This window comes from Equus quagga, chromosome 15 (genome assembly GCF_021613505.1).
Source record: "Equus quagga isolate Etosha38 chromosome 15, UCLA_HA_Equagga_1.0, whole genome shotgun sequence".
NCBI lineage: Eukaryota > Metazoa > Chordata > Mammalia > Perissodactyla > Equidae > Equus > Equus quagga.
Window position 1 is genome coordinate 84616112 of NC_060281.1, and position 27498 is coordinate 84643609.

Below are 27498 nucleotides of genomic sequence, written 5' to 3' on the forward strand. Positions count from 1 at the left end.
CAGGAGCTCCCTTTGGGGGCACAGGCTCCCCCAGGGCCACAAGAAGAAAAGGGGGCCCTCTCCTGCAGCTGCTGCTGCTGCCAGCCTCCCCGAGGCCCGAGGGGGTCTGGAGCCGCTCTGAAAGGCCGCCGGACGCCCGGGGTTCATTCCGCTGTTTTCGGAGGGCTCCGATGAGTTCATTTTACCGCGGCAGAATATTAAACAGCTCCTGGGGAAGCAGATGCCGGCGCTGGCTTCAGCGGGAGGCAGGGAGGGGGCCACAAGCAGGCTCCGCGGGCTCCGAAGACCTTTCCAGTCATTGTCACGGCGACTGGTGACCGGCCGCCAGGCGCATGGCATCGTGTGGAGCCCAGGGTGCCACCTCGAATGCCTCGCTTCGCTTAGCCCTCACAGCCACCCCACAAGCCCATTTTATAGATGAGAAAATTAAGGCATCGGGTAGCAACATGACTCACTCGAGACCACGTAACAAAAGAGGGCGCCAACATTCAGACCCGACATTCAGACCCAGGACCCCCGACATCGTCTGGGTCCTTTTATCTCCGTGACTCTCTCTCACGAGCCCCCTGGTGCCAGCCTGACGGCGAAACAGCTTTCTTGGAGGTGGCAAAGTACGTCCAGGTGTATCGCTTCCTCTAAATTTCACTGCAGCTTCCTCATTCCAGACAGGCAAACTGAGGCCCAGCCAGCAGGATGGATCCCAAAGGTACTGCCCAATGACAGGCAAAGCCATAAAGCAACCCTCCTCTGCTCCCCCTGCAGCCTCAAGGTCCACATTCATCCCACGGCTGGCCAAGGTGGCATTCCTCCCCCAGCACCAGAGCACAGAGAGGTTAGGTGACTTGCCTAGAGTCACACAGCCCGGGTTCTGAGGTCGACCCCTGGAGGTGGGCTAGGGCAGAGCTTCTTGCTCGCAGCTCTCACTGCCTCCCACAGGGAGCCCTCCTGTTCCTGACTACCCAAAGTGGTGCTGATTGTAACATGGGGCTCTTCTCTTTGGGACTCCGTTGGTGCCTACATTTTTTTAGGGATAAATAATAACAAATTTGATGCGTATTGAAGCTTCCCAGATATGAGTTACTGATCATAAAGCTGTCTGTGTATGAACAGGCACAATCTCTCCCCACAGACCTCCATGAGGTGGACACTGCCACCACCCTCTCTTCACAGATGGGGAAACCGAGGCTCGAGGATAACATCTGTGGTCATTACCATGTGGGCCCCATGTGCTACCTAAGCCACTGGTAGACCAGACCCCAGGTCACCCTGACAACAGCGCAGCCACACGCACCTTCTCCTGAGCTCCATTTCCCAGACCATCCGTCTCGCCATCGCCCGTGGGTAGCTGCACACGTGGTGGAGACCCAGTGGTACAGAGGCCTAGTAACAGCTCGGGACCGTTTCTCCTGTCTCCACGCCCCCGCAGTGGCCCCAAGCTGAAAGGAAGCCTGGCCCAGTGGGCAGAAAGATAGGGGGCAGATCTGCTGTCCACACCCGCAGGCAGGTCCTTTCTCTCTCTGCACCTCACCCATCCCATCTGTAAAATGGGTCAGCAAAGGCAGCTGCTTCACAGCGGCGTGAGGACGCCACGCTCGGCTCTCAAAACTGGCTCCCGTGCCATTTCGATGGCTGCAGAGCGGCACAAGGAATCCAAACGCCATCCTTGAGCCATCAGGACCCCAGGAGGCTCTGGGACACGGGAACTGGGGCCTGGGAACAGAGAGCGCTGGGCCCCAATCCCACAGCTACCTGTCACCAGCTGGGAGCCTCAGCATGTACCACGCCTCCCATGCCTCAGTTTCCCCATCTGTTAAGCGGCCGTCTCCCTGGGATGCTGATGGGGTTGAGGCAGTGACGTGGCCAGGCCTGCCCCACTGACCCCATCTACACGGGCGGCATCCGGAGGTGCTCAGTACATGCTGTGGGTCCCCGAATCCAACTCGCCATCCTTCTAGGGGATGCTGCCATGACTGCCCCCCAGCCCTCTCCCTCCCACCCTCCCATTACCACCACGGAAGTGATTTTTAGCCTAAGACCCTAAAAAAGGAGGCCAGATGACACAGTGCCCTGACTCCAGGGAAGACAGTAAGAAGCGTCCAAACCCACAGGCCGGGGCTGGGCTCCAAAGGGTTAAGCTCAGCTTGGTTTCTCGAATGGCAAAGGCAGCGGCTGAGGCTGCCCAGCTCCCCGCTCAGCCTGACCCCTGACATTTCTACTCCCAGCCGCACTTGCATTTAAAAAAGGGAAGGAAAAAAATTGAACCATCCACAGACAAACAGGTTGGGGAGAAGCGGGGCGGGGTGGGGGGGTACACAGACACTGGCAAGGGGGGGGGCTGTAGATTTCCTTCAGCAGAGTTCAGTTCACCCAAAAACAATTTAAAAAAAAAAAAAAGAAAGACCTAGAAGGGGGAACAGGAGAATGAAAAGGTGGTGAAGAATTTCTCCGGAATCACCGGGCCCGCGACGTTTTCTGATTAATTAACCCTGAAAGGGGCCTCCCTCCCAGCCCTTCCTGGGGGAGGCGGTAGCTGGCGGAGCCCGGGGTGCAGAGCGGGCGGCCTCTCTGGGGGCGATTCGCTTAGCGGTCCCAGGGGAAGCTCGGGCCCCTCTCGAGGCTGCGCTGTAGTTAAAGCCAAGGATGATAAGGAATTTATCAAATGAGATTTACACAGCGAAACCCTAATTAAGAGGTTAGTCTCCAGTTTAATTGCCTTCAAACCTAGGCAGGCCCAGGCAGATGGATTTTCAGGCTGACCTCATTAAAAAATAATAATAACCAAATAGAAAACAGAGGAAAACCCAAAGTCCACAAGGTGGGGGGTGGTGGGATGTGCAGAGCCGGGGCCTGGCCTGACCCAGGATCCACTGGCGCCCCAGGCTGGCCTCAGATCCCTGAGCCTCCGTCCTTCCCTCGCTGCCTCTCTCCTCTCTTGTCTGGTGGCTCTGGGCTCCCTGCTCCTCGAGGCCTTGTCTCCCCGGCCTCTGCTCCGCTTGAAGCTGGCATGCCGGAATATAAATTGGAAGCATGCACAACCCCCCCACCCCAGGCGGACGCCACATACCAGACAGAACGGCTGCAGGCCTGGTCATCTGGGGTTAAGGATGGTTTTTGTTTGGGGTAGGGAATGTGGAGGAGCCCAAAGGAACGGGCCGGACAATTGTTCCAGGAATGAAAGAGAGAGAAGGAAAACGAGGAGGGGGAGACGGCGGGAGGGAGGGAGACTGGGGGAGCCACAGCGGGAGACATTTTTCTGTCCCCCAGGGACAGGCAGGCAGGGTTTTTGCACCGGTCTTTAAAACACCAGGGGGATAGCGACACGCCCCATTCGGAGCAGAAAGGATTTTGCTCCCTACGCGCCCTCTTCACCGCCCACCTTTGTTTAATTAAACCAGAAACTGATGCTTGAGGCAGAGAATCAGAGGAGATTTCTTTCCGAAAGCAAAATATAGATGAAATCTCCAGCCAACGGGCTTGTTCTCCATCCCATGGATTTGGGGAGACACAGAAGCAAGAAGAAAAGTCCGACAAGGTATGTTTCTTTACTGTCCCGAGTCGGTGGTCCAGGCCAATGACAAAGCAGCAGGTCATTGTTAGGGGGGTGCCTACCAGCCAGGCACAGTTTTTAAGGGCTCCACGTGGTTTGTCTGGTAGCTGCCCGTGGAGATCATGTCACCATCTAGATACAGACTAGACGGAGCGCTTTAATATTCCTTTACGTATTATTAGCATTGTTGTCAGGATTTCTAGAAAAGTTTCCTAACACCAGCAAGGGACTGATTTTCCAAACCCCACACAAACAGAGAATCCAAGAAGTAGGTATACGGAGCCAGGGTCCTGAAACCTCCATGGGGTTCCAGAAACTGCACAATTTTTATCTCCGAGCCATTTTCTTACTGACTTGCGTTCTAAAACATCTAGCCACCTGGGGAATCTCTGCCAACCATGCCTACCCTCCGCGGCGCCCAAGGTCCCCCTTCCAAACTCTGGAGGCAAATTTGCCGCAGCGCACTGGGGAATGAGGGGTCCCGGAAAAGGCCGGCCGTTCCCCCACTTTCTGCAGCAGACTCTCCTCTCGTGGGTTCCTGATTCCCCCTCCCAGGGGTGGAAAGCATTTACGTCAAGGTTTGGTGACCTCTGGGATGTGCCAGACGCCAGGCTGAGTGCTTTTCATTATCTCCCATAATCCTCACCATGACCCGGTTTAACCCAAAAATAGATGAGGAAACCGAGGTCCAAGGGGAAGCAGGGCAGCTCCGGCTGGGCCCCAACTTCCCGCGCTGTCGTTCCTCCTCCCCAAGGTCTGGGACATAAACGCCAGCTCCAGTGGCCAGCGAGGAGGGGACTCGTGGAGGAAATCCGGGACCCTCTCCCAGACCACCGTGGTCAGGCAGGCCCTGCATCTCTTACAAGCCTCGGACGGGACAGGGGCTGTGTCCTGGGCCGCTGCGTCTCAGGGGAGCACAAACCACAGAGGGGAGGGACGGGGGGGACCAGTGTTGGGGGTGGAGAGAGGGGACGACCCATGTCGGGTCCCCCTCCCTTCCATACTCACCCCTGCAGAGATGGGGGCTGGGGTCGTGGACCCTGAACCAGCCCCTCCCCAGCCCCCCCAGAAGGAACCCCCATCACCCCTCCTAGGTCTCAGGAGTGTTGTGGTGGCACTCACGCCCCAGCCCGGGGACCAGGCAAGGACACAGGCCTGCAGCTGCTTCATTCATTCAATCACTGGGCACCTACTGGCCGCCAAGCCAGTGCCAGGTGCTGGGGATGGGGCCACTGTCTTCATTCTGGTCTCAACTCAGCTCAGAGCCACTTGGCCATCCTGGGCGCACCCCAGACCCCTCTCTCCTACCCTGGCCAATTTCCTAGGAACGTTAACGCAACTGTCCTGTTTATCAAATGTTGACTAACTCCCCCAGCAGGCACAGCGTCTGTTCTGTTCTCAGTTACGGCCCGGGCAGGGCACAGGGAACAGAGAGAGAAGGTAACAGACACCCGGCAGATGCTCCCTGCTCCCAGCGTGTTCAGAGATACCAGGATTGACCCACTTGACAGACAGGCAGACAGAGGCTCAGGAAGGCTGCGTGGCCTTGCCCCAATCGCACCAAGTCACCTCCCGGCCCCCAGACCTGGGGCTCTGACAGCTGCCCCATCACCTGTGGGAACAGATAGGGAAGACCTGAATAGTTAGTGGCACGGCTGGCAACTGCCAGGAAGGGCGAGAAGAGGAGCGAGACGAGGAGCGGGTCTTTACTTGGAGCATCTGTTGGTGGGAAATCAACTTTCCATCTCGTCCTCAGCGGTCCTGAACACAGGTCCCCAAGTCAGACAGGCCCCCGTGTGAATCCGCACTCTGCCTCCACTCCCCCCTCAAGCTGGGTGACCTCAGGCAAGCCCCTTGGCCTCTCTGAACCTCAGTTTTCTCATCTACAAAATGGGGCTTGATGTGATTGGCGCTCAATGACTGCGGCCTGTTACCACTCCTTGGCAAGTCAGAGAGTCAGGGAGGAAAAGCCAAAGGGAAGCTTCCAGAAGGCGGACGCCCAGCCCGGGTCACCACGAGGCTGAGCCTGCTGTGCCTCCTCAGGGTGGCCCCAGCTGGGCCTGCACCTTCCTGTCCAGTGACCTCTGCAGGCCTGGAGAACAATGCCTGGGAAAGAGGGAAATGGAGGCTCCCGGAGCCGGGACATAAATCATGGCCTGCCCAGACCAGGGGGCACGGACATCCCCCACGCCCCCTCCTGTGGCAGGCTTCCCTTGGGGCCTGAGCGCTCTGTCCCCCGGGAGGGTGGGGACAGCCCCTGCCCCGACCCATGGCCTGGCTGCTGCCAAACTACTGGAAGAGAGTTTCTTCCACTTCACAAGGAGCCAGGCGTGAAGGAGAAGAAGGGAAACAGACATTTCCTCACATACTTTGGGCTCAGATGCAACCACCGTTAATTGCACACCTACTATGTGCCGTCAGATTCCCATCCCTCCTGCGCGCGACATCCTCCCTCGGCTCTGTGGCACACCTGGAATAAAATCCACACTCCTGACCGGATGGTGAGGACCTGCCCTGAGTGGGCCAGACCCTGCCTGTCTGGATCGTCTCTCCCCGACAACAGAAGTCCCCCTCTGTTCCTGGACCAGCCAGCTCTGCCCTGCCTCGGGGCTCCTGCACTTGCTGTGCCCTCGCCTGAACACCCGTCCCGCAGAGCTCGACACGCTGGCTCCAGGGTGCGGGAATCTATTGTGAAAGGTTCAGGAGATGTGCAAGCCGGGTGACAGCTGACTTTACATCGGGAGCTGGACGGCGGCCACGTGGGAGGATTTACACGAGGGGGATCAGCCCCCGTGCAAAGCGCCAGTTGTGGGAAGTCACCAGCACACCACCGGCGGGCTCCTAATCATCACCCAGGTCTCAGCCACCCCACGGAGGCCTCCCCCGGTGGCCCGTCCCCATGTAATTCTCTGCTCCGGCCCTGCTCCCTCCGGGACATCCTTCTTGTTTGTGGTTTGTCTGCCGAGCTGTCTCCCCCCTAGAATGTAAACCCCGTGCGGGCAGGGGCTTCTGTCTGTCGGCTCCCCGCTGCCCTCCCAGCACCGGGAGCAGCGCTGTCACATGGCAAGTGCTGGATAGGTGTTTGTCGACTGAATAAATATTCCAGGCGCTTTTGAATTCAGCCTTGACTACTGGGTTTCGAGGGTTATTTGGAGCCTGAGCTCAATCCCTCACCGCAGTTCAGGGTTTCTCAACCTGGCACTTTTGACTTAGGGCTGGACGCTCTTCGTTGGGGGAGGCTGGGGGAGGGACGGTCCCACGCACTGCAGGATGTTTAGCAGCATCCCTGGCCTCCAGCTTTCAGAGTCCAGGAGCACCCTCCCTCCCTGTGGCTGTGACAATCAAAAAGGTCTCCAGACATCACCACATGTCCCCTGGGGGGAGGGGGTCACATAGCCCCCGGCTGAGGACCACAGCCAGGGCCCCTAGGGAGCTGTGCTACTCGCCCCAGTTTGCAGCCAAGGACACCGAGGCTGGGAGAGGTGTCATGCTTTGGCCAAGGGTCCCCTGTGGGAACAGAGAACGACCCCCCTCCAGCTGATGCCAAAGCCCAGGGCACAGGGCTCACCAGCAACCCTCTGAGGGGGCACAGGGATTACTCCTGTGTTACAGGTGAGGAAGCCCAGGCTCAGAGAGGTGAACCACCTGCCCAAGGTCACACAGCACATGAGTGGGAGAGCTGGGATTCAAACCCAGGCCTGTCTGACTCCTAACCGCTCCCCGACCTGTGGCAGAGGTGCTCAAGCCCTCCCACGCTCACTCGCTCTGTCTTGCTCTCGCTCTCGCTGTTCAGCCCAGGCCTGTCAGGTTCCTGAGGCTCTACCTGGGGGGCCACACCCTGGGTTCAATTCTTCTGCTGCTGGCTCCCAGATTGGCTATGGCTGGCATGGGCTCCCGGCAAAGTGCTCCAAGGCCACGGGCCGGCTCCTCTCCTGAACGCCTTCAACGAGAAAGCTGACCATCCCTCACGCACGTCAGGGACGTGCCTCCAGTGCAGGGGGAGAGCTGTCAGGCAGGAGAGAAACACCACGCCACTGCCATCCCCGCCCCGGCAACCCGAGCCTGACCCGGCCAACCCCGCGGGCAGGGATCAGCGCAGCCAGGTCCACACGGGGTCTGACTGCCCCCCCAGGAGAGGGTCTGACAGCAAGCGCTGAGACCGTGGGAGCAGTGGGTTCCAGCCCAGCCCTGCCGTATGACATGGGGACATTTACTGAGCAAGTCCCCAGGCCAGGGCCGTGCTAAGTGCCTGAGGTACGGCCTGGCACGGTGCCTCTCCAGCCGGCACCACTCGACAGCCAAGGACAAGTCACACAGCCTCTCTGTGATTCATTTCCTGGCCCCTAAGATGGGACAGACAACAGCAGCGACACCACCCTGCACTTCAAATGGTCCTATGACCCCATATATGAAATGCCTGGTATACAGGAGGTGGTCAATAAAGGCTGGTGCTGGCACAGCGTTTCCTCTGTGTGAGGTGGTCTGAGAATCTTCTCACGTATGTACTAACTCACTGAATCCTCCAAGCCCCGCAAGGTAGGAACTATTATTATCCTCTTTCGTCAATGAGAAAATGGAGGCACAGAGAGGTTAAGTAGCCTAGGTAAGATCACACAGCGAGGAAGAGTCAAAGGCCGGGGCCTCAAACCTAGACCACCCATCTGGCAGGATCAGGGGCTACCACGGCTTCCCCAAGGTCAAGAACTGTCTCCTACACAATGTCCACCTCCGTAAGAGGAATGGGGACCAGTGTTACTGTCATCCGGAATGTGTGTCATGGTGCTGTCTACAAAAGGTTTGGAAACTTCCAGTTTAAGACCCCAACCCTGGCCTGCACAAGGCTTAGCCAGGCAGAATCAGGTCCTAGCTCCCAGAGGAGGGGCCCGAGAGATAGTAAGAGAAGGTCAAGGCCGAGAGTCAGCTATAGTCCAATTCTTGTTCTGTCACTGTGCTGTGTGACCTTGGCCGAGGTACATGCCCTCTCTGGGCCTTGGATCTCTCCGCTGGAAAATGTTGTGGGGAAGGGGCACAAAAATGGGAGAAGTTCTCTCCCACTCTAAAATCTTACCTAAACTTTCACCTTAGTGCCATTTCAATAGTGAAAACTACAAGCATATTTTTTGCGAACATTCATCTACCGCAACGCTGTGGCTTCAACCACTGAGGCGTCTGGACATCTAAGTTGCCAATGCAAGCCTACCCTCTATCTCCACATATAAACACCCAGGGCAGGAAAAATTTGGTCAGCAGATACTGGCCCAGGGCAGCCAGCATGGGAAGCTTTCAGAGACTTTCCACAAGGATGCTGCCGCAAACTTCGGCTGGAATGCATGAAGTCGGCCTTCTAAGAAGTCCTGAATTTCCACTCCTCCCAAAGTGGCCACAGAGGCCCTGGAGGAAAGCTTGCGGACGGAACCATCCCTCGGTGGGTGCTCCGGGGCTGAGAGCATCCCCCTTCCCAGCTGTCAAGTAATGGGGGGCAGGCAGGGGGTACCTGGGTCTCCCCTGAAGTAATGAAGAAGCCAGGGAGAGGGATGCACCCAGTGATGGTGGGAAATTCCCTGGGACAAGAGAGGTGAGCCTCCCACCCAGGGCAGGGGAGCGGGTGGGGGGCGCCCAGCACAAACAGCTTCACTGTCAGGACCAGTTTCTCTATTTGTCGAAATCACCAAACACCCCCAAACTCACCCCAGGAAGAAGGAAGAAATAACCGAAGTGTGGGCAAACCCAGTCAGTCCCTCTCTCTGTTCCCGGCCTTATCGCGGATAGCGAAGGGACAGAACCATCGCCATTCTCCGCGGGATCTACCCTCGAAAATCTTGGGCTCAGAGCACAGAGGGAAGGGGCCCGCTGAGAAGGGGGACAGTGGCGTTGGCGGCCTTGAAAACAGATCCATTTTACTTGAAAGTTTAAAATGAAACATGCTCCTGTTTGGGAAAAGAATTTCATTAGGAGGAAAATATAATATAAAAATACCCATTTAGAAAGAATGTGCTATTAATTCTTAGCACTCGATGCAGACGGGAAAATTGCATTTTTATCTAAATGGTTTTTCTGCATAAGCCATTTACAATATTCTTTGCCTCTCTATAATAGGCCCTGCCACCATTAGTACTGGGACGACCAGGCCGAGGGCTGAAATCGCCCTCAAACACATTTAATACAGAACCCCTGAAAAATCTAGTCCAACAGGAGCCTCAGCACACAGGCCCGGCATTCCTTTTTTAAGGAAGAAATAAATATTGTTGAGGGAGGTGGGGAGGTGTTAGGAGTAGTGTGCTGATGGGGAGAAGAAGGGACAAGATGGTTTAAGTTAAAAGCGAATACCCTGGGTCCCTTCAGCCAGCTGTACAATTGCAACTGATTTCTGGTTGCGTGATCACAACTATTCGATTGCCTGCGTGTGCACAGATGTGTGTGCTGGTGTCACACACACACACTCACGGGTTTCCATCAGACAAGCAAACAAGGAAAGGATGCATTTCAGGATGTGAAAACAAACCATTTTTACATGTTAAAGTAAGCACAGCAAGATAGTAAGACTGCTATTTTCCCATTAAACTAAGTTTCTCTCAATTTGAAAAGCGAGAGTAATCTAAACAATATTTCCAAACAAACTGCATGGAGTCTGGGTGTCGCGGCCTCCACCGTTCTTAACGGTGGAAAAGTCCCCTGTCAAGAAGCAAAACTCCAGGCGTGGATGGGGCCAGGCCGCTCTGCCACATTCTGCCACGTCCCACCACACGGGTCCTCCCCCACAACAGCGCATGCCCGGACGTCTCAACTTCAAAAGGCAACACTTTTCCTTTTTTCCAAAAAGTTAAAAAAAAAAAAAAAAAAGTCTTCTAGCTCTTTCAGCTCTTTCTCTCTTGAATTCCCAAAATAACTACTTACTTAATACCAAATGTCGGGGAACTAAATTAATTCATTAAGGAAATGCAGGGGCTGTGATGGGCACCGAGCGTGGGGGCCCCTGCGATTTCGCTGCCGTGAGCCAGAACACCACAGGCCGCCTCTTCCGGCGTGGCTCACTCCATAAATTCTTCCTTTCAAACCAGGAGTCCAGAAATGTCATAATTATAGCTGAACCAGGTAACAGGTGTGCCCCATGCCCCTCCCACCCCAACCACCACCGTCTTCCAGACGAGCTTCTGGAAGATTTAGTGGTCTAGCCTGGGGTGTCGTAATTACCGGAAACAACTCTGGTTTTAAGGGTTAGATAAAGACCCTCTCCAAATTTAAGGCCAGACACCAATGTCCATTAGACTTTAACGGGCCCACATAAAAACAGAAATTGTATCCCCATCTCTCCCAGCGCCTGTTTCCCCAGCGACTCTGGTTCATTTCAGCCTGGTTCATTTCAGCCGAAAATCCTCAGTCCAGCCCCGGCTCTGCACAGGGGCGGCCTCGGCGCAAACTGACGTGCGGGGAATCAAGCAAAAGGAGGCTGGGGGTGCTCGGGAAACCAGTGGCTCTGAAACTGTTATGGCCCAAACCTATCTTTAAAAAAAAAAAAAAAACCACTAAAAGTGGAATTTGAACCCATCATCTGGAAGCAGAGAGACAGGAAGGCTGTGGGGAGCCGAGGGAGGAAGTGGGGGGCACCCAGAGACGCCCGGCTCAAGAGCCCGCACCATCAAATGACACATGCTCCCCTTTCGAGACTCAGTGTTGGGAAAGGCCAAAGCTGCGGGCTGTTTGGCTCTGGGTTTTTTTTTTTTTTCCCCCAGCTTTCAAGACTTACGCATACTTTCTCTTCCTTCTTTGGAAGTCAAACCATGCGTTTCTCTAGAAGTTACACACGCCCGCCCCCCAGCACCACCATTTGTCAAGCAGCAGCGCGAAAGGTGCTCCAAGGAGGTTTAAGATTCCCAACCCTTCTCCATGTCGGTGCTCAGCTCCCAGGCAATGAAGAATTAATGCTCTGAAACTTTGGGGGGACCAAGGCGGGAGAAGAAGCCCCATGTTCTTTGGCTGTCCCCAAGACTCTGGGAGGCTGGGCTTTTTCTCCATCCTCCCCAATGAGTGATGGCGGAAGGGGCCACTCATTTTCTCTTCCTGTCCTGGGGAGGCGATGGGAACCACAACTGGGGGCCTTTATTCCGTGACAGGCGAGCAGGCCCATTAGCGCACAAGCTCACACACACACACACACACACACACACACTTCTAATCCCACCAAAATGCTTCACACACACTGAGCACAAAATAAATGCTTATTAACTAAACTGACCCAAAATAGCGAAATGCACAAGTAAATTAATCATGCTTCTCCCAGAGGGCTAACGGGATTACAAATTCGGCAAAAATTGACCACACTGAGATCAATAAGCTTCTACTTAAAACTGAACGAGGCGCAAACTTTGTACAAGCCGCTTCTTGGGGGGAAAAAAAGAATACTTATTTTTTCCATTTCTTATTAAGACCTCTCGGGCTGGTGCACACGAGCAGAAACCAGCCAGGGGCCTCCAAAGCTTTATGCCCAGACAATTTAGAAATAGTCACGGCGTAAGGATCGTGAAATTGCTCCTGTTTAAAAAAGCCAAATTTTGGTCCACAGCCTCCCCTCCCTGAAATACTGAACAAGCACCAAAAGTTACATTGCAGGGGATAAAAATGGTCAATTTGTTTTGAGCCAATTAGGCCTCGCTACAAAAGCATTAAGGGCTGCTCATGGCTGGCCCGTGGGTCCCCAGAAGAGAAGGAAAGAGAGGACTCTCATTTCTCCAGCTCCTTTCCACACGTGGCGTACCCTGAGTCAGGGAAATCTTCCTCTTGCTGAACTCGTCCCTTCGTTTCATTCCCTTTTTGCCTACCATTCAGAAAAAGAAAAAATATATATATATTGTGTGGGAGGGCACCGCTTGCGTTTCAAGGCAGCGGGACCTGCCTGCAAGCCAAGAATATCCCTGGAGAGGCTCCGTGCTGGGAGGTGGTCACCTCACAGGGGCACCAGGCACAAGGTCCCTCTTTTATGCAAAGACCTGGGCGCATTGGCGGAACTCGATGCATCTGCAGAAGGCCTCATGGGGCCGGCTCCTCTGCAAGAGAAATGGGCCACCAGCACGTTCCAAGGGCTTGCCCCACGCAGGGCCTGTCTGGGTCTTCACCGCCCCCAGCCCCCTGTGCCTGCCTCCGTCCCGAAGTAAACAGAAATGGGCCCTGATCGCTAACAGACACACAACGCAGACGTCAGTCCCAGGATGGGTCCTCCACACCTATCTCCCCCATATCTGCGGGCATGTGGAAGCCCCAGGCCCAGCAGGGAGAGCTGGGCCAAGAACTTTCCATCCTTTACGATGGCCGACACTGGCCGGCAAGCCATCCACTCGCCCCCAGCCTCGCCCAGGAGGTGCTGTATAAATGACTTCCACATTTATAAATTACTTTCCACTCTTGAGCCCCAAGTGTCAGTAAATTACATTTCGACTCATCCGGATGCATTTCTCCCCCCATCATCCATGGAGAAAATAAACTGTACCCCAGTCTCCATCCAGTCTTGCTAACTGGGGGTGCTTCTCTCTCTGCCTTCCGGCTCCTAGGAAAGGATGGCAGATCATCCTCATCAGGACTCGGGCCCTACCGTTTTCAAGGACTTTTCAAACAGCCCAGGGAGACGAGGTAAAACCCGCTGACATCCCTGCGAATTCTCAACCAGCCCGCGCTTTCTCTGGAAGGCTGAGCTTTGGGGATTTCAAAGCAGGCTGTGTTTTCTGCGGACTCCCCCACCCCCTCTCTGATCATAAGATGGTCCCTCAGAAGTATTTTATTCCTGGTGGTCTTGCCAATCATTCGACAATGCTTGTGTTCCAAGATCCAAGGGCGTCTGAAAACACGGCTTCACGGTAACTAAAACGGGTCACATCTTTTTGACATCTCGCCCTGCCCTGGATGAACAGCGAGCACAGTGTGTGTGTGTGTGTGCACATGCGTGCGTGTGCAAGTGTGTCGATGGAGGGCTTCATTCATTAACTGTCGCCTCACGTTCCGGGAGCTCCCAAACACGAGCAGGAACGCCACCCTGGGGCCCTCAACTTTGCGGCAGACGCATTTCCCCGGGCACACCACGCAGAGTCAGCTGCGTCAGAAAGGCCGGAGACCGTGCCCCTTCAGGGAGATATTTGACCGAAGCTTTAAGATCAAATGAAATCTTTATGCCCAAACACTTTTTAAACTACTATCAACAGTGAGAAGGAAAAAGCAATTTTAAATCCTCAGTCTCAAATGCATCTTCCGGGCCAATTAGTTTTCCCAAGACAAGGCTGCAGGGGAAAGGGCCGGAAACGCCCCGGCACCAAAGTCAGTCGGTGCTCCCTCCGAAGGTGTGACAAGAGCCGTCTATTCCTGAGTAGGTGCCGAGGTAGTTTTGGAGACAGGCAGGATTAAAGCAAGACCTAGCTGGCCGCCCGAGTGTCTTCAAACACTCGACTCTCCAAAAGCATCCATGGCAAAGGGCCCCAGATATGCCTCTGACAGAGGGTCTCCCCAGGTCCCTAAACCATCGTCCACACGCCTCGCTTCACCCACACCGAACACTCGCTCAGGTAAGTCGGACTGCACCCCTGAAACGAAAGACTGCGCGGAGGAACAGAATCGCAGGGCCAAACACAGCATGAGGAGTCCCTGGGCTTCCACAGAGGTCGAGGATGGGGAGCAAGACGGAGGCCACCTCTGAGCTTTAAAAATCAGAACATAAAAACCTGCTTTCCCCCAACAATGTGAGTCTGCGGTGGGATGTTTACTGAAGGCTTTTCCCCCTTTTTGGACAAGTCTATTCCATGTAAGATGTTCCTTCTGGGGCCTTCAGAGGGAGCCAATTTATTCTCGTGAATGTGCCCAGACCTCCAAACTGTTAAATTCAATTGCCTTCATGTTTAAAGGGCATTTGGGTCCATGCGAGGATGTATAAATCGTGAAAGGAGATGCACACGATCGCTATAAAGTTCTCTCGGATCCAGCTTCTCAAGGAAGTGGTGATAATGAAAACCCACCCGCTTTCTCGGCCAAAAGGGAGAATGAGACCTTAGGATGCTGTGGCTATGACAGACCCCCCCACTCACTAAGTGCCAGGGGTGCCGATCTGACGTGGCCTTGTAGGGCCAAAACTGGAAGCTGTCAGTAACGGATTTGAAACAGCTCCTTGGATCTCACAATTCGGGGAGACCTGTGACAGTTTCTCCGCCACCCCGCACCCCGTGTCCTTTCTCAGCAAACACGGTGTCGGGAGCAGACCCTTCACTCTGTTCCCTAACCTGGGAGGCCGCTGATTAAAATGCAGCCCAGCAAACAAAGCAGGCCTCGGCGTCCTCTGATGGTTACAGCTGGCGAGAATGGTGTCTCTCCAACACCCTTCTTCGCTCAAGTCAATCAAACTTAACTCTGCTTCTCCATCTCGCTCACAGAATAAGTACGGAGTTGTAGCCCCTTAAAGTGCACACCCATAGGGTCATCTCACCGATACCCTAAAGTGACCGCCCAGGTGAGGCTGGGTGTGGGATGCATGTGGTCGTGCCGTTGGAGACGATCAGGGCCATTTGTGCGCTGGGCGTCCTATCGAGCGAAATGTGCGGGGGTCCCAGAATCGTCTCTTCCTTTGGGTCCCATTCACGGTTTCTCAGGGCCCAAGTGGCATTGAGTGGGGACTGTGGGCTGAGCAGTTGTGCCTCAGGACCCAGAGGGTCCCTGAAGCCAAGGCTGTGACTAATTCGAAAGCCCAGCGTCGTCTCCGCCACGTCGTGGGTACCAAAAGATTACAATAAAGGAGAGGAATTTCCATAAATGAGAAGCAGCGTCCGCTTCCCACAGCTGGGAGGGGGTGGGGGGCAGCCGAGCGGAGGGCGGGGTGCTGATTCAAAGATTCCTCTCCTGGCTGGAGAATGGTGTCAGCTGAACTCAGCCAGAGAGACACCTCCACGCTCGCTCACGCACGAAGCGCGGCAAGAGGCGACGTGCGTCTGCTACCGAAATTCTCCAGATCAAACTCACCCACGGCCCAGGAGGCCCAGGAGGCCGAGATTTCGTAAGGAGGATCTTCAGAATCCTCCTTCCATTTTTAGGACTTGTGCTCATTCAATCCTTTACAGAAGCAGAACCTGTCAGCTAAGGCCATTGAGAAGGAAGGTTTAGCTTCTTTGCCCACTCGCCTTCGGAAAGCAGATTCAGGGTAAACTGGAGGAGGAGCCGGACGGTTTGATGGAAATACACTTGGCCATGCATATGTATATGTGTGTACGCCGGGGTGGGGCGAGGGGGCTACAGAGGGGAGCTCCTTCACATCTGAATCTCGTGGGGCCCTGCTTTCCTGCCTGGGTCACAGACCCAGACCAGACGCCCACCTCGGCCATGCTCTTTCAGGCCGGCCCCCAGACCACTGCGTGTGGCTCCAGTGTGTGCGAGGAGCCGAGGAAACTTGAAAATTTCCCCCCAAATGTCTCTCTTCTCCATCACGCGCTCGTGTATATATCAACATCTCCGCCACAAGCAATCAAAACCCACGCTCAAAGCTGTCCACCCAAGACAGGCCTAAAAATACACATTGCCTTCAAACAAACACGTCGCTCGGAGAGTCGAAACCCTGACTTGAGTCAAAATGATGAAGCTGGGTTATTCCAATCCCCTCCAGACGGAAGACTTGAGAGGAACAAGCAGGCGGGCAGGGAGGGGAGGATATAAGGTGTACCCACTGGTTACAGGGGGCCCCCAGTAGATCCAGGTCCCCTCTGGCATGGGAGGGTTTGGCGCCTTTATGTTGCAATGTGTTTGAGATGCCTGCCTGCCCTCACATACCCCCTGGACATTTGATCCGATTACGTAGAGCTATAGCCTTTTAATCTCCAAAATTAGCCAAACAGAGGTAAATACAGTATTCCTTGCTAGGAGTATTTATCTCCTAAATGCTCTCGGCAAAGCAGATCACCCCCTGAGCAGAGAACACCACCCGATGTTATTGTCACTCAAGTGGAGAGAAAGGTGATTTTGCTAAATCTTCCGGCATGGGGGGAATTCGGGAGGTCCTGTGAAATCCCAAGGATACACTCAAATCTGCTCTTCCAGAGTGGGAAGAATTTGCGTCCTCTAATTTCACCTGGTCCTCCCGGACTGTTTATCAAAGATGTACATTTTATATCAGCAGAGGGTATCAAGTCACTTCTTGGCGAGGGCAGTCGTATTTTCAGGACCTATTACGATTCTTTGTGGAAATTTAAATACCTCTGTCAGGCAAACAAAATCATATCAGGAATCAGAGAATTTCATTGCTAGAAAGAGAAATTAGATTAACGAACCCTTGCTCCTTTCCTAGAAACCTCAATAAAACAGAAGTACATTTCAACAGACTCTTACTTCCGGTCTGAAGGGGCCTCGCAAGCAATCGAAATGAATTTATATGAAAGGAAGCTATCCTTGAGGAAAGGCCTTCAATCTACAAAAAAATGGACTATATTTATATACATAAGGATATAGAAGTAGATATTACATATTAGAAGGCCGTGGCTATTTAAAAGCAAAACAGTCAGAAAAATCCAGTGGCAGAAACCATGACAAGTTCAACAGCGATAAGCTTCAGCCCCTTAAAACATCCCTGTCCTTTATTAACGTTTAGTAGAAATGTATAATTGTAGATGTGCACAAAGTTGGGGTTTTACGTGGGGAGGCGGGGAGGCGGGCAAAGCAGACAGGTTTATTACACTGATGAAATATTAAACAAGCACCAAAGAACGGTAGTAGTGTGTCCCGGACGAGCCAGGGAGTGGGCAGGCCCCATCCTAGCGGCACAAAGCGGGCTCCTATCTGTTTACATTACTCCTGATTAACACCTGCGAAGTTTTGGGTTACATCTTCCGGAGGCGCAAAAGTCACATGAAGGCATGCAACCCGGGGCTGGCTCATTTCGCAGGGAAACGGGAATGCAAGGCTCCTTGCCTTCCCAAAACAAGTTTGAGTGAGCCTTAAAAATTCTCTCCGCAGTGTGGGGAGGGGGAAGAATGACTCAGAAAAATAGCACTAGGATCCCCCCTGCGAGCCTCCCCCAGGCCTGCTCCTCGTCTAAGGAGATTCAACGTTCAGATCCTGCCTGCCTAGTATTTCTCAGCACTGACTGTGTTCCAACTGGAACACGGAGAGAAGCATGAAATTCCAAAAATTTCTCCCACATCATTGTAAAAACATCATACTTCCAAAAAGGGCAGGATTGTATGCAGAGCGTATACAGAGAGCTCTCCCATTTCAGTGTGTGTGAAAGAGCGCTTCTAGACAGCTCGGGACCTCAAGATAGAGAGCAACCCACGGAATGGAACTTTGGCAAGGCCAAACTTATTACAGACTACGGTTAATTCAAGTTTTGAAAATCGTCAAGGGCAGGAGAGGGGAAAACACCCTTTTTTAGGCTTCATATCCTTTCTCTACAATCTAACATTGTCTCTCCTTCTCTGTCTGTTCGGAAATTCCTCCATAGCCACACATCTATTACAAAGATAGGTGGGCGATTTTGCAAACTAATTTCAAATTCATGTAATCCTCAGTAATTTAATGGATGTCTGAATAGGCCCAAACTCAGGCTGGTTTTTTTTTTCTTTCTTTCTTCAACCTCACCCTCCCCCCACTCCAACTTTGTGCAAACAGAACCCCCTCGATAAGATGCAGAGTTTCATTATAGAAAAGTTGTTGGGTGGGTTAAGAAGTCAGAGGAACCATAATTTGGAAAAGTTCACTTTCCTCGTAAAAAAATCATCATCGCATGTGATTCTGGCCTAGACTTTGCGAGAAATGCAACTTGCCAGTCGAGTTCCCTCCCCTCCAAAAGACAACTAAACCCCATAAGACAATCTGGGCACGTCCCAGTGGCTACACGGCTGGTGCAGTTCTGAAGACTTCTTCGTTCTCTCCAATCTGAGCACGGATCATTTTGTTAAATACCGGCTAGGATTTTGTCATCGGAGCGAAGAATTTCAGAAACGGTGTTAATATTTAATCACATTAGGACGGGTGTGTTTTATGGCGTGACAAAATAAAATATCATTACAAAAATGAGCTTTGCCTGAAAGGGGCTGGCGGGCGGGGGTGGGAGGTGACAGAAAGTGCTTGCTAGGGCTGGAACCTAGAGAAGGTACCTTTAAAGCCTGGGGACACCACTGCTTCGTGGCTGGGGGGACCACGGGCCGGTGCTTAAGGAGCAGCAGAATGTTTTCCTTAAAAAAAATGTTTTAACTCTATTTCGAAGTGGCACACTTCACTCTGAATTTCAGCCGGGGGGCTCGGGACCCTGCTGAAGGCTCTGTGTACCTATTTATACAGCATGTACAGATGGAACTGCACGGTGTTATCATAATGAAAAGTTCAATCATTCTTATTTACTACCAGTAAGGGAGTAGAAATCGGATGCACATACCTTATAAAGCCTTAACTAGCAGCCCCAAGGCTGCAGAAGCTGTGAGTGACCTCAATTCGGGGCTTTATCTAGGAAACTATCCTTCCCACATCAGAGAGTGGAAAACAAAGGAGGTCAAGTGGGTGTCCCTGCCCAGGCTTCTCAGGCGGCTGGGCTGGCCCGGTCTGTGAAGGAAGTCCCTGTCCTCTCCTGGGCAGGGGAGGGCCGCGTTCAGCTCACAGGGGAAGTCAACCTTAACGTGCCCAGCATCTGTATCCCCAAAAATATTTTCCCTCGCCTGACTGTGATAATGAAACAAACAAAACAAAACGTTTCTTTAACGACATTTCTTCATTCACAGCCCCCTGCATTTTTTTTTTTCTGCAAAGGAAAACTAGTTGGACTGGGGAGAGAGTGGTGTGGCACCTTAAAAAAAAATCTTATTAAAAAAGGGCCTTCAAAAGGCTCGCAGGCAAAGTGCTACTGGTTTTTCTTTATTAATTCTCTAAATCAGGTTTGCTTTCTGTTTTTTTTTTAACTTTTCTCACCCCATTTTGGCCAATATGTTGTTAATTATGGGGGGGGAGGGGGAAGGGGGAGGGGCGGCCAGGCCAAGCCAGGCCAGGTAGAAGTGACAGGGGCTGCGATTTGTGCTAACCAGCTATCGATCGACCGGATCGAGATGTTGTGTACAAGAAAATAAAAGAGAAGGGGGGCCGAGCGCGCAGGATGCTGAGTCCCACTTCATTTTCAAAAGGGGGAGGGGGGAGGAGAAGCAGCCGAGGGTCCCAAACTAACCAATTTATGGCCTTGCCCGGGAGAAGCCTGCAGAATGCTGATGCTGGGCGCAGCGGCTGCTGTGCATGCTAAACGCGGCTTCAAATGAGAGCGCGGCGTCCCGGGCTGGGCGGTAGGCAAACAAAGAGAAGAGCGGCGCGGACGCATTCATGAATTAGAAAACCCAAGCGGGAAGGCTACCCGGTCGGGCGGGCGCCCGCCGCCCCCCGACTTCTGAGCCACCCAACTCCCCGCCTGCTTCACTTCCCCTCCTCCTCCCGGCCCCGCCCCCACCCCGTTCTCCTAAAACCTACCCTCACCTCAAACCCAGGGTCAAGAGACGGCAGGATGTGGGGAAGACCAGGAAAACCAAGTCAGAGGAAGAGAACTCTAGGAGAGGTCAAGAAGCAGGAGGTGGATTTTGTAAAAGACAAGCTTAAGTCCGGCCACTGGCTGCACGGGAATATTCCATCTGGTGACACCAAGGGGATTCAACTAGGGTTGAACAGAAAAAGGTAGGAATGGGGGAAAAAAATGATGTTAATTTTACGAAGCCATTATCTGTACGGAAAAAAAAAAAGGCCTCATTATAATAAAATGGATATCTACTGCAGCCCAGTCATCTTTAGGTTAAAAAAACTGATATTCCTTTAACTGCAATGGTGGTCCATTTCTTGACCCCCATCCCACCCACCTTTAAGGCCTCCGGGCCTGGTGGGGAGGGGGTGCTCAGAATGCAAACGAGAGCTGGGTCCAGACATCTGTCACAAAAGCCAGGGTAGATATTGACAAACGCGGGTCCTTTGTGTCTTAAGAATATATATCCTATCCCCATACACAAATGATGCCCTGGCTGAGGGGTCCGCTCTCTGCCAAGCAGACCCCACCCCAACCCCGGCCCCCCCACCAGATGCCAAGGAGATACACCCTGAAAAGTCCACCTGCGTCCTGCAACCCAGACAGGTCCCTAGTTTTTCAAGGAAACTCTAGGAGTTAAGGAGAGACGAACAGCTATTCATTAGGAACAAATGTCAAATTAGGCGTCGCCCCTGAGTGGTGCTGCCTGGCGACACCAGAGCTGGTAACTTTCTTTCCTAAGGATGCTAGCACACCAAAGGGAACTGAGGCTGGAGGCTGGCTGATTAGGAGAAGGTAGAGAAGCATCAACACAACTTCCCAGGTGGCCTGCCAGGAGGAGGGGGATGGACACAACTCCTAAAAAGTGTAACCAGCCTGAATGTTGAGGATGAGGAGGAGTCTTAGGGTAAAAGGAAAAGGACCTGGTCCTCTGAGCAACCAGCAAGCCAGCTAAAACTTGAAGACGGGGATTCACAATAACCCCCAAAGGGCTGCCGCCTCAGTTCTTACCACCCTGTTGAAACAGAATCTACCTGGCAGCCTGTGCTCTCCTAACCTCAAGGACCCTCCGCCTTTCTGGAGCCTTCCAGGCCTGCAGTGGGGCGGGGCGGGTTTGGGGGAGGTGGGAAGGATGCTATACCTTCTTTGCTGTTGGGGTTCTGGGGTTTGGCCTTCTCCCAGGGCGCCAGCGTCTTGTCGTCGTCTGCGCCGTCCACCAAGGCCTTGTCAGCGGGCATGTACCAGGTGGCGCTGTGCTCGGCCATCAGCGAGTCCAGGTCGATGGTGCTCATGGCGCTCTTGACCGCCTCGGAGCAGCAGCTGCTCAGCTCGCTGTCGCCATTCTGCGCGCCAGAGGCCCCGACGGCACACTCCCCCTTTTTGCCACCCTTGAGCCCCAGGGGCTGGTCCTCGGAGATGCTGAATTGCTGCCTCTGCAGCTGGATCTGGGCCTGGAGGATCTCCAGGGGGTGGATCTCGTCGGGTGGCGGGGCCCCGCTGCTGCTCGTCGGGGTCCGGACCTGCTCCAGGCCCGGCGTGCCGGGATGGCCCGCGCCCCCGCCGCCGCCGTAGCTGTCGGGGGTCGAGGTAGACGTAGACATGATGCCCAGGCCCAGCGGGGGCGCCTTCGGTCCGTGTTCCCCGGCGACCACCCCACGGGGAGGGAGTTTGGGCGAGCCTGTCACCAGAGGGCTCCTACTCGCTTTGGCCAGGGCCGGGGGGTTGTCGGAGCTGGAAGACACCTCGTCCTCGTTTGCGTAGCTCGTGCTGACTTCGTCTGAGGCGAACTCGCCCACGTGCGGGGAACTACTGTCCGACTTGGCCCCGCCGTCCAGGGACGCCATGAGGTCCGGCTGGTCCCCCAGGAGCAACTCGGCCCCCTTCCCCCACGACGGCGACGTAAGCGCTTTCTCGTGAGGCGTCGGCGCCCCGCGCGCCTCGCCGGTGGAGCCTCCCCCGACGGCTGCACCCGGTGCCTGCTGCTGCCCTGGGCTCACCCCGGGGGCGCCCCCGCTGTCCGGCGCGGCAGAGTACTTGTCGAAGAAGGTCCCGGGGCTCACGTGACCACTGTCCCTTTTTCTGCGACCCCGGCCCCGGCCGCCGCCCCCGGGGACCGGCTTGCCGTCGTTCCCCGACGTTGACTCCAGGGTGTAGTTCGGGGAGAGACTGGTGCCGTCCCCCGGGGCGGGCGGGTTGGGCGGCCCCGAGGCTTTGGAGCCGCTGCTACTGGTCCCCGACGGGCCTCCGGGCCCTGGGGCCCCAGGAGCAGCCCCTCCGGGGAAGTAATCCGAGCCCGGGTTGCCGGCCACGGTCGCGCCCTCGGTCTCGTTCTGGCTCAGTTTCCTCTTGCCCTCGGGCGGGTTTTTCTTGTTGAAGGTCACGTTGAGGTTGGGAGCGCCCAGGCTGGCGATCATGTTCTGGCAGGCGGTGGAGAGCGCAGCCAGGCAGCTCTGGCCGAACAGGTTGTCCTTGGAGCTGGGCTTGTTGAAGGAGCCCAGCGAGAGCGCGCCCAGCTTGCTGGCCGAGGAGCGCTGGCTGGGCTGGAAATCAGGCTGCGGCGGGTACGCGCCCCCCCCGCCGCCGCCGCCGCCGCCCGTGCTGCCGCCGCCCCCACCCGTGCTCGGGGGCGAGTTCACGCCCGGGCCGCTGTGCGGCGTGGCCTGCCGGTTTGCCGCGCCGAACGGGAAACCCGGCTGGCCCGCGAGCGCGGGCGCGCTGAAATCCGGCGGCGGGGGCCGGCGCTCGGAGGGAGCGCTAGGCAGCCCCACCCCAGCCCCGGGCGACTGCAGTTGGCCCAGGCTGGCCAGGCTACCCCCGAACTGCAGGCCAGGTGAGGGCAGCGCGGGCACGTGGCCTTCTCCGGGCATCCTCAGCGGCTCCTGCAGAGGGCCCCGGAACAGCACCCCTGAGCCACCCGGCGGAGGGGGCGGTGCCAGCCCAGGGTCGTGCGGGCCGCAGTCAGCCGGCAGGCCCGAGCCGCCCATCCTGCGAGGCAGCAGGTCACCTGGCGACGGATGAGGCCCTGGGAACCACGCGCTCTCCTGCGCCAAGTGCGGCGCCTGCTGCTCGAAGGTGCCCAGGCGCCCCGCGCCCGCGCCGCCGCTGTCACGCTCAAAGTTCGGCTGGGCCAAGCCGCCCACCGGGCCGCCGTGCACCAAGCTGCCCTGGCCCACGTCCCCGGGGTGGCCTAGCTGGGCCAGACTGGGCTGGCGCAGCCGCTGCTGCTGATTCCGCGACGCCATCTGCTTAATCATGAGGGCCGCGTTTTGGCGCTGCTGCTGCTGTTGCTGCTGCTGCTGTTGCTGCTGCTGCTGCTGCAGGGACTGGTGGTCCGGGGCCGGGTGCTGCAGGGGTGGCCCCGAGGGGAAGCTATCGGGGACAGGCGGCGTGAACTCGCCGGGTAGGCCCGAATAGGCGGAGGGCGAGAGGTGGTTGTCCAGAGCGCCGTTGTGCATGCTGCCGTTCCACGACGCGCAGCGGTCCACTCCCGCGCTGCCCGGGAAGTCAAAGCGCGGCCTCTTGGCCACATTCATGTAGGGGGGCGCGTCGAAATGCTGCAGCCGCTGGTTGGGCGCCTGCTGCGGAGGGGGGTGCTGCATGTTAAACACAGCCTCGGAATAAGGGTGCATACTCCGGTTCTCCAGCCGGTGGATGGGGTACTCGAACTGCGCGTGTTGGCTGGGCAACATGGGGCCCCCGTCCTGCAGGCCGCCGCTGGGCGTGCCCGCCTCGCCCTGCTGGGGCCGCGGGAGCGCAGGAGGGCACGAATTTTGTCGGACCAGAAGACCGGGCGGCGGCGGCTGCGGCTGCTGCGGTTGCTGCGGCTGCTGCGGGGGAGGCTGCTGCGGGGGCGGCGGCGCCTGCTGAGGAGGCTGCATTAACGGGTGTCGGGAGCCTACCCCCGGCTCCAGACTCACGGGCATCTTGCGGGCCCCGCCGAACCTCTCGAAGAACACGCCGTGCTGCTGTTGCTGCTGCTGCTGCTGCTGCTGCTGCTGCTGCTGCTGTTGCTGTGCGTGCATTTTGGACAAGCCCACCATGCCTGCAGCTCTGGGCATGGACGAGGCACCCGGGAAAGAGCCCCCGGGAACCTGGCGGCCAGCCGCATAATGAGGCAGCTGCCCCTCGGAATCAGAAGGCGAAAACATGTCGAAATGTCCTGAGGGCGCCTCGCCCGGGTAATTGTATTCCAGCGAGTCGACGGCTCCTTGGTTCGCCACCCTCCGGGGCTCCAGACTGTGGGAATCGGAGCCGCTGGAGGCGGGCAGGCCGTGGAAGGAGGCGGCTCGGTTAGGGCTCTGGTCCAGCGGCAAGCATGGGGCAGGCACGGCATGGCCCGAGGCGCCCGAACTGTGAAAGTCCGGAAGGTTCCCGGGTCGCTGCGGGCCGAAGCTCTCGGGCCCCTGGCTCTCCGCCATGTGGTCGTAACCCTCGGCAAACGGCGGCTGGCTGCCCAGGCCGCCGCCGGCGCCTCCGTAGCCAAGCAAGCGACCCCCGTGCAGGCACGAGGCCCCTGGGTCCGGGCCGCCAAAGTTGCCCCCGAAGTGGGAGTGATGCTGGTGGGGGTGGTGGACTCCTGGGTGTCCGTGGTGCGGCTGCTGGCCTCCGAAGAATCCGTGTACTGGCTGCGCCTGCAGCCCCCCCGCGTGCAACTCCGAGTGGCCGCGCGCGTGGAAGCCGTAAGGCTCCATGTTCATGCCCAACATCGGGGGCTCCCCCAGCGCGCTCATGGCAGGGTCCACCGGGCCAGGGGGTCCCCCTGCGTGGAAAGCCGGGGCCTTAAAGTGGGCGTTCATGCTTAGTCCGGCCTCGTTAAAGTTCCTCTCGCCCTGGCCAGCGTTCCTGCTGTTGATCTGGGGCTCGAATTGGTCCAGCCCAAACATACTTGGCGGGGGGCGGGGGGATCAATAGGGCATGACAGCCTGCTCTCCGCGGCGCGCCTCCGGCCAGCTACTCGTTCCGGCGCTGGGTTGGACGCTCCGGGACGCTCAGCACCGCGGGGGCGCAGCGCGCGCCGCCACCTCGCCAGGCGTGTGGGTTATCTGCTCCTCTCGCGAAGCTCTGCCTCTGCCCCACGCGGGCCTCTCACATCTTGCGGCGCCGCGGGGCCTCCAGGAGCCGTGTTGGGGGGCCCATGCCCCGGGCGGTGGGCACAGCCGCGGGTGGGTTTGCGGGGAGGGGACGGAGCTGCGGACGAGTGGAGACAAAAAGTTAAGTGGGGGGAAGGAGGCGGGAAGGAAGGAGGGAGAACAGAGCGATCACCTTCTTAAGTCCGATTGGATCGAGTGGGGAGCCCCGGACGCCGCCGCAAGCCTGCCGGAGTCCGTGGTGGAGCTGCTAAGGGACCGAGCAGGGAGACCCTTGAAAGCGGCGGCTGGCGCCGGGGTACGGACAGAGCGGTCCCTCCCCCCTCCCCCCGGAGTCCCCGCGCTCCGCAGCCCGAGCCTCCTCCAAGCACGATCCGCTCGCACAGTCCCCGGCGGCCCCAAGCGAGCGGCTACTGCTTCTTCAGCGGGTCGGAGGACTGGAGGCTCCGCTCGGCATCACCGGCGCCCGCCCCCAAGCCGAGGGCGCAGCGCGGCTGGGGAGGCGGCGGGCCCGGGGTTGGAGCGGAGGGCTGGGGGAAGGCGCCGCTCCCCTGCTCCGCGGCTGGTGCGCTGCACCCCGGCGCGCCGCTTCGCGGCCACGTCCGCTGCCTGCCGCTTCTGTCGTCCGCTGTTCGGTCTCTGAGTTCGCGGGGGGCTCCGCGCCCCGTTCCAGGCGCGGACGGGCAGCGAGACGAGGGCTTGGGTCGCTCCAAGGCTCGGGTTCCCTGCCTCCGCGCCGAGGTGCTTCGCCAGTCCCCCTCGGACCCGGGGAGGGGGGCGTACGCGGGTTGGGGGGCCACGCTGGGCTAGAAGGCTAAGGCGTTCCGGCTGCGCTCTCGGAGCCCGGATTGGGGGGGCGGGGGCACCTCTGGGGGGTCCGCGTACCCCTCTCCTGGCTGGCGGGGGGGCTCTGCGTGGGGCGTTCCGAGGGTCTCGGCTCCCCTCTCTGTGTCTGCCTCTCGCCCAGCGCCGGGAGAAGCAGCAACAAGTTTTGCATTTCAGCAATCAATTTCAGCCATTACATTTGCACCAATCAGCGCAGCCCGAGCTCCGGGTCCGGGGCGGGGCTCGCTCTTAAGGTGGTCCTGGGTGCTGGCTGCTGAGGCCCCCGCCGCGAACCCGCACTTCGCCCGCTCCGGGGTCCCTCGAGCCGGTCTCGCCTCGGGGTCCGGCGCCAGTGCGCTGGGGGCGCGCCCTGGCCTCCTGGCTCCGCGGGCTGGAGAGGGCGCAGGCGGAGAATGGCGGGAGCTGGCTTTGTTCACCCCCCTTCCCACTTACACAGTTACCAACTCCCCACCCCCAACTGAAGCGAGACCTGCGGGGTGGGCAGGGGGCGGGGAGGTGGGCGGTAAGCGGTGCGGGGCGCGCAGACAATGGGGTCGCCAGGCAATTCTCTTGGACTCGCCACGGAAAGTCGCTAAGTGACGGCTGCGCTTGAGCCCTGGGGCGAACCCTCGGCTCTCCCCCGCCGCCTGCTTCCTAGTGGCGCCCAAGTTAGGCGGCCCTCAGATTTTCCTGGAGGTGAAAGCAGACGGGGAACCTCGAAGTTAGGGTTCCCCTCGAGAGATCCGGGCGCGTGCTCGCTCCTCCCTCACTAGGGCGCGCACAATGGTTCCCTATCCCCACTGTCTGGGGTTCCCGGTTCTCCGTCGCTAGCTTCCGTCAGGAGGAGCCATGACCACTCGGCCACTTTATCGGGGACACATTCGATGAGCCCAGCACCAGAGCGGCCAGGCAGCTGGGAGCCCCGAGAAAACCCTCGCGCGGAGGACGGACGCACGCACGCGCTGTCCGGAGCACCCCACTGCGGGCGTCCCGGCCAAGGCCCAGGCCCTCTGCGGGCGCGAGGACGGCCTCCTTAAGAGATCAATTAAACTGAAGAGGCCAAGGAACGGAATTGGGTTGTGATACTAAAATCAATAGGAGTAATTTAATATCTGCCCTGCTCTTTATGAAATATTTATCCCAATAATCTTATTTAAAATGTTTAGGTCTTCCTGATCTCCACTGAGGCTGAAATCTATCTTGCAATTAGAAGTTGGGAGTTAGAGGTGATGGAGGGTACAGGAGGTGTTTATTCTGTGTGTGAGTGCGTGTGTGTGTGTGTGTGTGTGTGTTCATCCCTAAAGTGTGTGTAGGGAGAGAGGGGGAGAACGTATATTTTCCCTGCCATAAAATAGCACGAGGCGGTTTTGCTAGCAGACCAGCCTTCTTAGGAGAAGGGGAGGGAAGAAAAAAGAACTTTTTTGAAGTGCCCTGGTATCGCTATTAAATCTAAATAAAATTAAGCATGGTGTATAAAAATGCCTTTTCCCCCCACAAAAGAAAGTGTTTATCGCCCAAGTCTGTCTAGCGTTTGCTAAATT

General features: G+C 56.7%; 1 protein-coding gene across 1 annotated transcript in view; it reads right to left on the reverse strand.

Moving 5' to 3' along the window:
• Positions 1 to 24932, reverse strand: part of MN1 (MN1 proto-oncogene, transcriptional regulator) — a 44188-nt gene extending 19256 nt beyond the window's left edge. Inside the window, exon 1 of the mRNA XM_046641371.1 lies at positions 21187 to 24932. Within this exon, the coding sequence (XP_046497327.1) occupies positions 21187 to 24928 (3742 nt within the window). The 5' untranslated portion in view covers positions 24929 to 24932. The remainder of the gene's footprint in view (positions 1 to 21186) is intronic.
• Positions 24933 to 27498: the final 2566 nt, after the last annotated feature.